The sequence below is a fragment of the Equus przewalskii genome, chromosome 5 (assembly GCF_037783145.1).
Source record: "Equus przewalskii isolate Varuska chromosome 5, EquPr2, whole genome shotgun sequence".
NCBI classification, from domain to species: domain Eukaryota; kingdom Metazoa; phylum Chordata; class Mammalia; order Perissodactyla; family Equidae; genus Equus; species Equus przewalskii.
The window spans coordinates 23,857,121-23,871,945 of record NC_091835.1 but is presented as its reverse complement, the minus strand read 5'-3'; the positions used below and the strand labels follow the sequence as shown (position 1 = coordinate 23,871,945).

Below are 14,825 nucleotides of genomic sequence, written 5' to 3'. Positions count from 1 at the left end.
AATCAAATTGCTCAAAACCAGTAAGAAAGAGGAAATCTTAAAGGCTGCCAGAGAAAAAGATACATTATGTAGAGAGGAACAAAGATAAAGGTGACAGGAGTGTTCTCATGGAAACAACGCAAACCAGACAACGATGGAGCAACATCTTTAAGCACGGAAAGAAAAAACCAATCACATGTTCGGTAGACACTTTTTCAATAATTTGCTGATTCACAGGGGAAGATCTTGCTGGTGTCCTCACCACCAGGCTGGCAATTTAGAGGTTAAACTTGAGGCATGATGGCTGATGAATTAGAGGTTCCCAAGATACCATGTCTATAAGCAGTAGCAACTCGGGTCTGCAGTTTGTTTGCATAGGACAATTGTGGGATAAACACTGAACAGAAGCAGCAGTCCCTCAGGGGCACTCAGCTTCACGAGCTTCAGCTCAGTCCCCACGGGGCACTGCCATCCCAGCCCAAACACTCGGTACCTGGCAGTGGCTGAGGACAACAACAACCGGCTGCACATCTTCCTAGTTCCCAAAATGCCCTCTCCAAAGTCAAACAAAGACAAGAAGCAGAAAGTAAATTCTACATAAAACTATGCCGTCAGCATCACTTGGAGAATTTTATGACTGCAAATTAAGGGAGTCAAAGAGGAAAATCACCGGAGTCCAGCACGTGATCTCTCCCCTTCACCCCACCCGCAGCCAGCCCATCTGAGCGGTGAGCAAAGGAGGACTGGGAGAGACGGTGGGGCTGAAGACGGGGGCTGCGAGGCGGCCTAAGGGTGAGGTGGCACAGTACCAGAAGGGTTAAACCTTAACATCCTAGATATGGAAATAATTCTAAACCCTCCCAATGCTATGAAAATTAATGACAGTCGAGTCTATCCAGAGCTAGTGCACAACACCAGATGAGATGAGATGTCACACGTATGAACTGAAGACCCTCCCTGCTCTGTGAGACTCTGGCACAAGTGTCTAACACAACCACATGGAGGGGATCGAGGATAAAAGGCGTAACCTGCGTAAGTTTAGAAACTAATATTCCGACTGCACACTCTAAGGCTGAAGACGAGAAGAACCGGCCACCACTGCTGTCCTCTGGTTAGTAAATCCGTCTCTCTCCGGGGTATGGGTTACAATGCTGTGATGACCCTACGTGCACACGAGGATACAACAAACACATGGAGGTGTGTCTGAAGGCAGGGATTAACAGACACATATTTCCCAGCTCTGTCTGCTCCAGCTCCAACAACAATGAGCATATCTGCTGACCAGACCTTGGTTTCCAAATAGTACTTTCCAATAAAAGGAATCAGAGCTTGTTGGAGAAGTGCTTGATTCCAGGGCTGGGCAGGGAATCTACGAGATGAGGCTAAAATATCCTGTGGTGCCAGAAAATAAGTACTTGAAAAAGGATGGCAATTTTCAAAGATACAGAACCCAACCTGCACAAGCTCCTAATGGCTAACGCTGGAATAATGCAAGTGACAAAATAAGCAATGACAGTCTTGTTATTATAACTCACAGAACAAGATAAACATCAACGAGTCTATGCTGATATAAATAATTGAATACATAAACCAGGGGGAAGAGACAGCTTTTCCTAACAGGAAACTTCTAAGTAGTCATTGTAGAAGGAATGAAGAGATATACAAAATCATCATTAGAAAAACACCACAAGAAAAGCAGTTTCAGGCAAGATTTCTGATGGATGCTAAAACCAGTGAGCAAAAGTTTTAAGACAAACAGATACTGCATACTTATCCAAGATCTCCCTCAATTACAAGGGAAAAACAGTAAGTTTACATTACAGTGGTGAAACCCGGCAGAGGTCACGGTAACCAAGCGATGAAGGAGAACATCGCCTGTAAGGCATGTATGTGCCCCCCACACAGTGTACTGAGGGCACAGTGTACCGAGGGCACAGTGTACTGAGGGCACAGTGTACTGAGGACCCAGCACTTCTGTGGCGCTCATCCAAACCGCATATCGTCAACATAATCAGGAGAAAACAGCTGATACACTGAAATCAAAAGGTATTCTACAGAACAGCTAATCAGTACTCATCAAAAATGTCAAGGTCATGAAAGACAAGAAAATAGAAGCTGTCACAGACTGGAGAGGATGAAGAAAACAGTAACTAAATGCAGTGTGGGCACTGGACTGGATCCTAGAACACAAGAAGAACGCTGGGGGAAACTGGTGAAATCTGAGTAAGATCTGTGATTAGGAGGACTGCACCCATGTTAATTTCCTGGCTTTGATAATTTTGCTATGGTTACGTAAATTGTTAACATTAGGGGAAGCTGAATGTAGAGCATATATCAACTCTCTATTTTTGCAACTTTTCTGCAAGTCTAAAATTCTTGCTAAATAAAAAACAGCTGTATACCAAATAATCTGAACACTGCCGCCCGTGTGCCTATTTCCCAGAAGTTCTTAGTGAACACTGTAACCACTCCTAATTATTCAGGATAGTGTGTATGTGCGTGTGTGTGTGTGTACCAGAGAATCAGAGAGAGAGGGAGAGAGAAGGCAGAAGCCTCTTGATCCGGCTATACCTGAAGTCATTTCTGCAGCTGTCAATTATGTAAGTTAATGTTCCCTTTTTTGTGCTTTGGCTAGTTTGAGTTGTGCTTCTATTGTTTGTAATCAAGTGTCCCTAACATACTAATTTCTGGCCTACTTCATCCTAAGGAATATTGAGGCAGTTATAGACATTCACAGAAGAGAAAAACAAATCAAAACAGTAGAATGAAAGTAGAACAGCAGGACACTCCAACAAGTCCGGGCGCAGTCACTGCACAGAGACGCATCCCTGCACACTGCCTGACGACAGCGCTGGCAGCAGCTGCGAACCCTGACTGAACGCTCCCAGCTCCCAACAAGTCCTCAGGTAAATGCTTTATTTTACCCCATGCTTACGAGGGCAGGTCCTCCTCTTATCTCCATTTCACACACCAGACAATGGAGGCCCAGGGAGGTGATGGAACCTGTCCACGGCTAAACAAGCCAGCAAAGTTGGAGCAGGAATCTGAACCCAGAGAAGCTGGCTTCAGAGCATGCCTTCTTAAACAGTGCACTATGAGAGATGAACCCCAAGCTCAGGGCTCGCTCCTGGCAGTTAAAGCAAAGTCGTTTACAGCAATCGATGCCCATTATATAAATAATAATGACATTCCCTGATCTGTCAGGAGAATATTACTATCAACCTTAACGATCATGATATTATTAAGATGTAAGTTCTATGCAAACACTGGTAGCTGAGGGTTTATATAACACTCATGGCTCACGCAGAACTGTTTCTTCCCTAAGAGTCAGAATTCAGGCAAAGACATGCAAAACCTGTAAACAATCTTACATTGTTCCTGATACTTTTCTAGAGATAACAATTATAGCTTTGTAATTGCTGGTGTAACACATTACCACAAACTTGGTGGCTTAAGCAATACAAATTCATTACCTTATGCTTCTGGAAGGCAGGAGTCTGACACAGGTTCCACGAGGCTAAAATCAAGATGTTGGCGGGGCTGCATTCCTTCTGGTGGCACTAGGGGACAGTCTGTTTCCCTGCCTGTTCCAGCTTCCGGAGGCCACCTGCAGTCCTTAGCTTGGGCCCCTTCCTCCATCCTCAAGGCCAGCAGCAGCAGCAGGCGGAGTCCTCCCTGAAATGCCATTTCTCCGGTTCTCTCTTCTGCCCCCCAGATACTCCAGGATCATTGACTGACTCCAGCTCAGCTGATTTAGCAACCGTACTTGCTTCTGCAACCTTAATTCCCTTTGCCACGTGACCCACTCACAGGTTTGGGGCATGAGGACAGGACGGTTTGGAGGGCCATTATTCTGCCAATCCCAAGAGCTAACACTCATTAAACATTTTACTACGTGCCAGGAAGACACTTGATAATAAATATAATTATCAATAGTGAAAAAGCAGCAAAGTCAATCCATCCAAACACTGGTTGGATAACCATTTCTTTAAAAAGAAACTAACCTGTTGTGTTGAGCTTCTCAGTTATGCGTTCTCTCCTTTGACTAGAACTAACATGGGCACTGGCAGAGCCAATGGGAATTTTTAGTCTCACATTTTTTGTGACAGTCTCAGAGTTTTCACAACATTCTAGGTCTCTGGTTATTGCCAAACATAATCACCTGTATATCATAGTTGGTATAGCTAAAGTGCTCCTTAGTGTCTCAATAATACTGTATGAAAGAAAAATAATTTTGAGCAATAATGTATTATCTGAAACTTTGCTAGTTGAAGATATCTGGAAACTTGGAATAATTTGACTAGTACTTTAAGATTCTATAAGAATTTTATATAATTAACTAATGTCAAATTAGAGACTTTAGGGACTAAGATAAATACTGATTTTTCACTTGCAGTTCCAAAAGATTCATGAATTACTCCAGCTTGTATATTTACCTCGGGAAGCTTAATGACAGCAATGAATTTACTGGTCATGGCTGGAAGCCTTTTGATCTACAAGAGTTGCCTGATTTTTACCTTCAGTTTTTGGAGAGGACATCTTTATTTCAAAATAGTTGAAAGTTATCGTTTCAAATGATCCTTTCTATATTTTCCCCAAGGAATGCAGTAATTTCGTCTCTATGTATTCTAAAAGCGAATTCTACTTCATCAAATCCTTTTAGAAACAAAGGACCAGAAGTATGGTTCTTATTGCTGCTAGCATGTTGAAAATAATGTCTAGTCCATGTTTTAACTTTATTCAGTGCTAACTCTGACTGTAGCCTTTTAATATAAATAACCATATGATTTAGCATATAGGAAAAAATCTCCCTAATTCTAGGATTCTACTAACTCAATGTATGGCCGAAACCAATGATTCTCAAGTTTCATTTAATAGAGTTCTTTTAAATTATTTTTTTACATTCTGGAACCCAATTCCTGGTAGACATTTGGGATGGATCTGGTAATAATTGGAGACAAATTAATATGTAAAATAAAACCAAAAAGCCTATAAAAGAGGAAAATTCTGAAATCCAGCAGTTTGATGTGCAGCCTCACCATCTGTGTAGATTCCACATAAACACTGGTAAGTTAAGTTACACTTGGAAAATGCCCTCAAACCTGCAGAAAGTATTAAATTTACAGTGGAACTATAGATTCTGCCTTTATTAAATATAAATACATCAAATATAAATGTTAAATGGGTAACTTTTAATCAAGTGATACCAACCAAATATTGAATGCTCTAAACATTTTAAACATTTGAAGAAGAAAACGCATATTTAAATGTTCATCTTACTATTAGTAAAACTGCAACTTTAAACAGTATGTTACTTTTAAAAAGTAAGAAATTAAAGAAATTTATATGTTAGCAGATAAGGCATAAAATTGGGCTTTGCAAATTGTTCCTATTTACATGCTAACCCAATATAACAGAACTTATTACAAAACAAACTTAAGCAATATGGTGACCACTTAAATTTCAGCACTTTACCAAAGCATGCATGGGTTCCCTGTTCCTAGTGAAAACAAGGAAAATACATCTAAATGTTCTATAACGAAATCAGAAAAATGCATTAAATGTATCACAGCAGTAATTTAACTATCTTGAAAACTTCAAAATATACACGTCGCAAAATGTTGTGCATCTATGGATTCAGTCTATCTGTTATCCTACGGTTCAATATAAGACTCTTAAAGACAACTGAAAACTGAAACTAAGACAAGAACTTCAAGTAAATTACATTTTTCATGTATGGAAATCATTTAATGAACTCTGAAACAATAAGAAACCTTCTTTTGGTCAGTATTTTTAAAAACTAATTTAACAAAGACTTTTTAAAGGGACATGGCCATTTATTCTGATCCAAAATACATAGCTTGAAGTCTCTAAGTCACAAGTTTGAAATAGAAAGTTTATAAACATTACAATTATCTTTTAATTTTATATAGAGAAGATCTTAATATTGTAGAAACAATAGTTGCTGGATTTTAAAGGAGGACTATAAGGTACAATATTATAAACAGCTAGATCCATTTATTGAGCCTAATTACATCATCGTGCTATTACCACAATTTTTTCCTAAGTGCTGTAGAACATTCTCTGTAGGAGGGAACACACGTTCTCCAAGGAAATTCTGTAGGTCAAGAAAAGAAGGGAGAAATCAACAGTAAAGAGTGGTGATTATGCTGAATCCAATATTACAGAAAGGTATACAGTTAGTTATCACTATACTCTACTACTAAACCAATCATTGACACTAAACTCATTTATCACAAATGAGTATCATATATACTCATTTACCATTGAATTCTGTCCCTCGACTAGGCCTAACACTAAACTCTATGACTAGATCAATAGCAGAAATAGGCCACAGGGATTATATATACAGAAAACTATTCAGATTCTATTTTAACAGAGAAAACTGGATTGTCATAGTGGTAAAAACGTGGCAGCGTCTTGAACAGAAAATCACTGAAGTGAGATGTTCGAGTGACTTCATTCACTATGAGGGACCTCGGCTAGTGTCACAAAGGCAGACTCACAAACACTGATTTACTAATGAATATCTATGACACGAAAATTATTATTTTTAAGACAAACGGGACCGTGGGAAATAAATCTGAAAAGGAAATCCTAACACACATCCTTGAGGAAGTTCTGTATTCATGTGAAATGCCCTCACCAAAGCTGCCCTGGTTAAGTACGGCCCCTCCCCAGTTTTCCTCTGGCCCATTGCTCTGCTTTATCTTCATTGTTGAATTCGTCACTATTTGAAATTAGCTTGTTGATTTATTTCCTTCTCCTCTCTGGAATGCAGGCACCTTGAAGCAAGAATTTGATCTTTTCACTGCTGAGTTCTGAGCACCTAGAAGGTCACCTCTGTGGTTAGGGGGTGTGTGGGTATGTGAGAAGGGACACAGAGAAGCTTTCTGAGGTGCCAGAAACCTTATGTACCTTGACCTGGTATACAGACCTGGGCATAGTTACGTAAAAATTCACTAACCTGTATAGTTTGGTTTAGGAGGATGAAGAATGAGGAAAGCACTTAACTGATTATTTGGGAACTAACTTGGGGATTATCAGGATTAGGCTGAATAGATTACTGGGGGTAGAAACAAGATGACAGTTAGGAAGATGGCTAAGAAAGTAAACATAATGCAGTCTATTTAAATGAGTGGCTGCAAAGATGAAAAGAAAAAAAAGGAAGAAAGCAGGAAATGGTATTTAGAGCTGACAATCTGGGCGCTAGCTGTGCTCAGTGTCACTAGGTTGTTGCTACTTCTAAGTATTTTCAGTGGATAGAGCTAAAAATATGTATTTTTGAAGAACAGAATCATGAATTTATATTTCCAATTAAAATGTAATAGTACAGGATTCTGAAATTCAACTATTGACTTTTTACCTGTATCTTTTTTCTTGTACAACAAAGATCCTGGTTCCTAACATTAACATAATTATTCTCTCTATATAAAAGTTTCAAAATAATTATATTACTTTAGACAATTACATACAGTTATGATATTTTTAGAGCTCTAGTTGTTCTCAGAATATATATCTATAAGATGTATACTCAAATGCTATTTTAATATAGCTGAAATAATTCCTTTTAGCTCGTTACATGACCAATTCAATATACAACTGGTTTCATTAATTTTATATGTGCATATGTAAAGCACTGATGTTTCCAAAGTCTCAACTAAGAGACAAGTTTCCTTTCTATCCCTACCCCCACCCTCTGCACATAATCATTTTATCAGCTTCTCTTCCAGAGTTTCTTCTCACAAATATAAACAAACACACATGTATATTAATATTTTCTGCCTTCTTACCCAAAGACAGCAGATTATATATATTATCTCCTTTGCTTTAGTCACTTAACAATAGCTACTGAAGACTGCCCCATCAGTGTACAGATCTTTCTTATTCTCTTATGACGGCACAATAACTAATATGTAGATGTTTCCAATCTTTTGCAATTACAAACAATGCCACAAAAACAAACTTGTGCCTAAGTCATTTTGTATTTGCCAGTGTATCTAGACACAGACTGGTGAGGTGTGATTTCTGGGTCAAAGAGCAAATGCATATGCAATTTTTATAGACACTGATGAATTTCATTTGCATTGGTTGTACCAACAGCAATGTATTAGAATGCCTGTCAGCGTGATAGTGAGAATTTCTTTTCATGTGGATATCTAATTAATCCAGCATTTTTTATTTTTAAAAATACATTTTTAATTTTGTGTGTGTCCATCTTCCTCTATTTTGTGTGGGATGCTGACACAGCGTGGCTTGATGAGTGGTGTGCAGATCTGTGCCCAGGATCTGAGCCTGTGAACCCCGGGCCACCAAAGTGGAGCATGTGAACTTAACCACTGTGCCACTGGGTCGGCCCCTCAGCATCATTCAGTGAAAAGACTGTTCTATTCTCTGCTGCTTTGCAATGATACCTTTGTCCTAATCAAGTGAATAAAGACTCATAACATTGTTTCTGCATTCTCTTTTTGATTCTTTTGATCTATTTGTCTATCCTTGTGCCAATATCATACCATCTTCCTGTCACTTTACACGCATCTTAATTTGTGATAAAGTCAGTCTTTCTACCTTATTTTTATTAAAAAAAATCTTGGCTAGGGGCTGGCCCCATGGCCGAGTGGTTAAGTTCGCGCTCTCGCGCTGCAGGCGGCCCAGTGTTTCGTTGGTTCAAATCCTGGGTGCCAACATGGCACTGCTCATCAAACCACGCTGAGGCAGAGTCCCACATGCCACAACTAGAAGGATCCACAATGAAGAATATACAACCATGTACCGAGGAGCTTTGGAGAGAAAAAGGAAAAAAATAAAATCTTAAAAAAAAAAAGTCTTGGCTATTCTTGATCTTTTTTTTTTTTTTTTTTTTTTTAAAGATTTTATTTTTTTTCCTTTTTCTCCCCAAAGCCCCCCGGTACATAGTTGTGTATTCTTCGTTGTGGGTTCTTCTAGTTGTGGCATGTGGGACGCTGCCTCAGCGTGGTCTGATGAGCAGTGCCATGTCCGCGCCCAGAATTCGAACCACCGAAACACTGGGCCGCCTGCAGCGGAGCGCGCAAACTTAACCACTCGGCCACGGGGCCAGCCCCTATTCTTGATCTTTTATATTTCCACATAACTTTGAGAATCTGCTTGCCAAGTTCCATAGAAATATCCTGTTGGGATTTTCCTAAGACGGCACTGAGTGCTTGGATAGCACGGGGAAAAAACCTCTTTACACTATTGAGTCTTTAATCTACAGAGGCCATATCCCTCAAATTGAGAATTAGAATCCCTCATCATTTAGGATTTCTTTAATTTCTCTCCATGTTTTGTAGTTTTCAGATAGAGGTCTTAAATATCTTTTTTTAGACATACTCCTAAGTATTTGATATTTTTAATGCTACTAAAAATATCTTTAAAAAATAATTTTTCTAACATTATGGACAGCATGTAGAACAGTAATTGATTTTTGTGTACTGTCTTTGCTGATAAGCAACCATTTTAATTCTAATAGTTTATGTGTAGAATCCTCAGAATTTTCAATGTACAAAATTAGATTACCTAGGGATAATGAAGTTTGTATTTCTTATTTATTTTATTTTATATTTATTTCATTATTAATAGTGAACTAAATACAGAATGTTTATTTAATTTTATATCATTTTAAATTTAATATTCTTTTTATTTGAAAAGAAAATGAAATCTATAGCTTAAAATTTTTAAGTAACATTTAAATATAAAAGATATGACTGACTTACCTCTTATTGCTTCTTTTATTCGTAACTGGAAGCAGACCTTTTCAAAACAGATGAAGTCATTTCCACAATAGTATTAATAGATAAGCCATTCAGAAAACCTTTATGATTTATTCTTACTTCCTGAAGAGCATCTATAATATGGTCTCTATGCAAAAGGAAAACACACATGAGCATTTGTCCCTTCCAGAGTAATGCATTCCAAATATGGCTAAGTTACGGAATTGAACTTTTTCCACTTTTTACGTGTTTTTACATAGAAATTTTATAACCCCATTCCCCTGAGAACAGGAACAAGACAAGGATCCCCACCATCACTACTCTTATGCAACATAGTACTGGAGGTTTTGGCCAGAGCAATTAGGCAAGAGGAAGGAATAAAAGAAATCCAAATAGGGAGTGAAGAAGTGAAACTCTTGCTGTGTTCAGGCAACATGATCTTATATATAGAAAACCCTAAATAATCCATCGGAAAACTAATAGAAATAATTAACAACTACAGTAAAGTTGCAGGGTACAGAATCAACTTACAAAAATCAGTTGCTTTTCTATACTCCAATAACGAACTTACAGAAAGAGGACTCAAGAATACAATTCCGTTTGCAATCACAACTAAAAGAATAAAGTACCTAGGAATAAATTTAACCAAGGAGGTGAAGGACTTATATGATGAAAACTGTAAGACATTACTGAGAGAAATTGATAATGACATAGAGATGGAAAGAGATTCCTTGCTCATGGATTAGAAGAACAAACATAGTTAAAATGTCCATACTCCCCAAAGCAATCTACAGATTCAATGCAATCCCTATCAGAATCCCAGTGACACTCTTCAGCGAAATAGAGCAAAGAATCCTAAAATTCATTTGGGGAAACCAAAGACCCCGAATTGCTAAGGCAATCCTGAGAACAAAGAACAAAGCTGGAGGCATCACAATCCCTGACTGCAAAATGTACTACAAAGCCATAGTGACCAAACGACATGGTACTGTTACAAAAACACGCAGACAGATCAATGGAACAGAGCTGAAAGCCCAGAAATAAAACTGCACATCTACGGACAGTTAATCTTCAACAAAGGTGCCAAGAACATACAACAGAGAAAAGGCAGTCTCTTCAATAAATGGTGTCGGGAAAACTGGACAGCCGCATGCAAAAGAATGAAGGTGGACCACTATCTCACGCCGTACACAAAATAAACTCAAAACGGATCAAAGACTTGAAGATACGTCCTGAAACTATAAAACTCCTGGAAGATAATAAGATAATATCGGTAATACACTCTTTGACATAGAACCTTTTTAAAAAGGATCTTTTCAAATACCATGTCCTCTCAGACAAGTGAAACAAAAGAAAAAATAAACCAGTGGGAATTCATCAACTAAAGAGCTTCTATGAGGCAAAAGAAACTAGAATCAAAACAAAGAGACAACCCACCAATTGGGAGAAAATATTTGCAAATAATATATCTGACAAGGGGTTAATCTCCATAATATATATGGAACTCACACAACTGAACAATAAAAAAACAAACAACCCGATCAAAAAATGGGCAGAAATGAACAGACATTTTTTCCAAAGAAGATATACAGATGGCCAACAAACACATGGAAAGATGTTCAACATCACTGATCATCAGGGAAATGCAAATGAAAACTACACTAAGTACAACCTTACACCTGTTAAAATGGCTATAATCACTAAGACGAAAAATAACAAATGTTGGAGAGGGTGTGGAGAGAAGGGAACCCTCATACCCTGCTGGTGGGAATGCAAACTGGTGCAGCCATTATGGAAAACAGTATGGAGATTCCTCAAAAAACTAAAAATGGAACTACCATATGACCCAGCTATCTCACTACTGGGTATCTACCCAAACAATTTGAAATCAACAATCCAAAGTAACATATGCATCCCTATGTTCACTGCAGCACTATTCACAATAGCCAAGATATGGAAGCAACCCAAGTGCCCATTAACCAATAAAGATAAAGAAGATGTGGTATATATATATATACAATGGAATACTGCTCAGCCATAAAAAGACAAATTCATCCCACTTGCAATAACATGGAAGGACCTGGAGGGAATTATGCTAAGTGAAATAAGCCAGTCTGAGAAAGACACACCAGATGATTTCACTCCTATGTGGAATATAAATAAGTACATGGACAAAACAGTTCAGTGATTATCAGGGGAAGGGGGCTTGGGGGTGGGCACAGGGGGTGAAGGGGAGCACTTATGTGGTGACAGTCAAGAAATAATATACAACTGAAATCTCACATCGATGTAAACTAATATGAACTCAATAAAAAAAATTTACAACCAGTTGTAATCATTACCTGCTAATTTCTGGATGGAGTTCAGCCAGTCTCTTCATGATCTTGGTAAAGCTACTCAGGTTCAATGTATTTGGAGGTATGAATCGAATAGGTGTATCAGGTAATAATTTAGTAGATTCAACCTGTGTACAATTCTTCTTAACACCCTAAATAAGCATTTAAAAAATCTTCTTAAAATCAGTAACCGTTACATACAGACAATTCAGCTTATTCAATTAAAATAAATTTTAATATTACAAGTCGTAAAATCAAAATTCCTAAGAAATTTATTTTGATTGGGGATTATTTCTATCAAGTAGATTTACTTGAGCTGTGTTCAGGGCCATATATTAAAAGAATGACAAACATGTTTTCTTATCGTAGTGATAAACTACATGAGGCTATGTCTAAATCAGCCTTTCTCAACCGGGATTCCTCATCTTAACCACAGAACACAGAAAATGATGTTAACCCTTTTCTCAATTTCCCCAAGATAGGACACAACTTGTCCCAATCTAGACGCACAGGAGAGATGTCAGTAATTCATTACACACAATAAATCTGCTAGGCTTAGGGCAAGAAGACTTAATTAATTCTCTTGTCCAACCTGACAGAGAAAGGCTGGTCTACGTGGTAATTATAAATATTGCACATCTTATTTACTAAATATGTAATGAACACAAACTCTATGTCCAGACCTGTACCACATGCTGTGGGGGGAGGGGGAAACTAGTGATATCAAATAGAACCCCCCCACTTAGGGGTCTTATGATCCAAATGAAGAGACAAATTAAAATGATCAACTAACAGGGCAAATTACTGTGAGCGAGGCAAGGAGGCTATACGGTGTATGAAACCACTGTCAGGTCCGCCGAAGCGCAGCAAGGGAGCGCTGAGACTGCAGAGCCTAGACCAAGGGTCCAGCAGGTCTGCCACACCACAATATTACACGTTGTACTTATTTGCTTATTGCCTTTTCTCCTTCACTAGATTTAAACCCTACAAGAGCACAGATTTTTGTCTGTTTTGTTCCTTGCTGCTATCCCAGTGCCTAGAATAGTGTACACAGTTGGTAAGCAATAACTGTTTGTTGAATAAATAAAAGTTTGGGATACAATAGTTTCAGTGATAGTTGAAACCACAGAGAGGATGAGATTTCCAAGAAAGAGCCAAATTACTGGTAAACAACGATAATAGCTACTATTCATTGAGTACACTTGCTGTGCCAGGCACTGTCCTAAGAATTTTTCTGCAGTAAACTCCTTTAAACCTGACAACATTTGCAGGTGGGAAATGTTACTCCCACGGTAAGAATGGGAGCTCAGACAGAGCTTAGGTCCCTCGCCTATCACGGGGAGCAGGTGGCAGAGCACGTTAGGAATGTGCTGCTCTGAGTCTTCACTATTCTGCCTCTCATCGTAGCCAGTAAGTATTTTCTAAATGAATGAATAAATGTTGAGAATCTGAGAAAAAGAAAGGTGGCAGGAAATTGCTGTAAAGGTAGGAGCCCTCGAGAGTACAGTGTAACCAAGATGGTAACAGGGGCCTCCCTGTCCCCACATGCTAAGACAGCGTACTCCTACCCTAGCCCACGGCGCCCTGTTTACACCACATAACCTTCCCTCTGCCAACTCCATGGCCCCCTGTCCCCACTCACTGGACCAAGAGCGCTGTCACCTGAACTAACGAACGTCAGTATCACAGGTTAGGGGGTTGGCCCCATGGCGTAATGGTTAAGTTCAGCACACTCCACTTCAGTGGCCCTGACTTGGGGGTTTGGATCCTGGGTGCGGACCTATACCACTTGTCTGCCATGCTGTGGCGGTGACCCACATATAAAGTGGAGGAAGACTGGCACAGATGTTAATTCAGGGCTAATCTTCCTCAGCAAAAAATAAAATAAAATAAAATAAAAAAGAGGCTGGATCAGTCAGATTCCATGTCTAAAGAACGAGGAATTGGAACAGGGAGAAAATGAGTTAGTCAAATGATGACAAGAGCATGAACTGAAAAATACTGTAGTGTAAGAATTAAGCAAAATAAAGCCAAATGGAGGAAGAGAGAAATCATGAGCAGACAGACAAAGTCAGTGTGGAGAGAGAAGCAGAACAGAGCATACAGGGATGCAGAGGCAAGAAACCCCATGTACCCCATGAGAGAGGAGGGAAGGAGCCACAGTTGCTAAACTCCAGTTCATGCCTCCACGTAGCCCAAGTGTACTTGCTTCCTTCCTTCCTACTCTGGATTGACGTTAGGTACCAAAAACCCACCCTAAACATGAAGTGTCACTGAGCTGAAAGGGATAGAGTTTCAAGAAAGGGATGACCAGCTTCAAATAGGCCAAGTGGTCAAAAAGAAGGTAGATGGGGAAAGACCACAAAAAGTCACTAGTGACAACAGAAAGAGCAGTTTAAGTAAAGTTTTAGAGATTGAAGTCAGATTATTAGGAGGAAGAAGAAAACAAAGAAATCAAGAGATGGGATATAAACGACCTGTTTGGGAAGTTTGGCAGTAAAAACAGAGAACAAATAAGGATCATAACTTCAAAAGAATGAGAAGTCAAGTGAAAATCTTGTCAGGATTAGGAAGAGTTGTGAGACCATGAGTAGAGAGAAAGGTCTGCGAGTGATGGTGTCACTAACGGTGCAGAAGAGGGATGGGTAATTCCAGGAATTAGGAAAGGATGGGACAAAGGACGCAGGCAGAAGAGAACTCTTTATCTTATCCAACAAGTATGCATTCTTTCATCCATTTATTAAAAAAGGACTTTCTC

General features: G+C 39.0%; 1 protein-coding gene and 1 long non-coding RNA gene across 4 annotated transcripts in view; one reads left to right on the top strand and one right to left on the bottom strand.

Moving 5' to 3' along the window:
* The window catches only part of LOC139083294 (uncharacterized), a 36,149-nt gene that overhangs the window by 3,996 nt on the left and 17,328 nt on the right, over nt 1-14,825 (top strand). Inside the window, exons 1-2 of one of the 2 annotated variants that reach the window (XR_011539903.1) lie at nt 2,441-2,579; nt 2,687-2,885. The exons of the other annotated variant lie outside the window; for it this stretch is intronic. This is a non-coding gene — a long non-coding RNA (uncharacterized lncRNA). Of the gene's footprint in view, nt 1-2,440; nt 2,580-2,686; nt 2,886-14,825 lie in introns of those variants that run through there. 2 annotated transcript variants of the gene reach the window in all.
* RBM44 (RNA binding motif protein 44) overlaps nt 5,112-14,825 on the bottom strand; it is a 36,761-nt gene continuing 27,047 nt past the window's right edge. For both annotated transcript variants that reach the window (XM_070618768.1, XM_070618769.1), the window contains exons 14-16: nt 12,074-12,219; nt 9,735-9,879; nt 5,112-6,097 (exon numbers count right to left, since the gene is read on the bottom strand). In XM_070618768.1, coding sequence (XP_070474869.1) covers nt 9,750-9,879; nt 12,074-12,219 — 276 coding nt within the window. In that variant the 3' untranslated portion in view covers nt 5,112-6,097; nt 9,735-9,749. The remainder of the gene's footprint in view (nt 6,098-9,734; nt 9,880-12,073; nt 12,220-14,825) is intronic.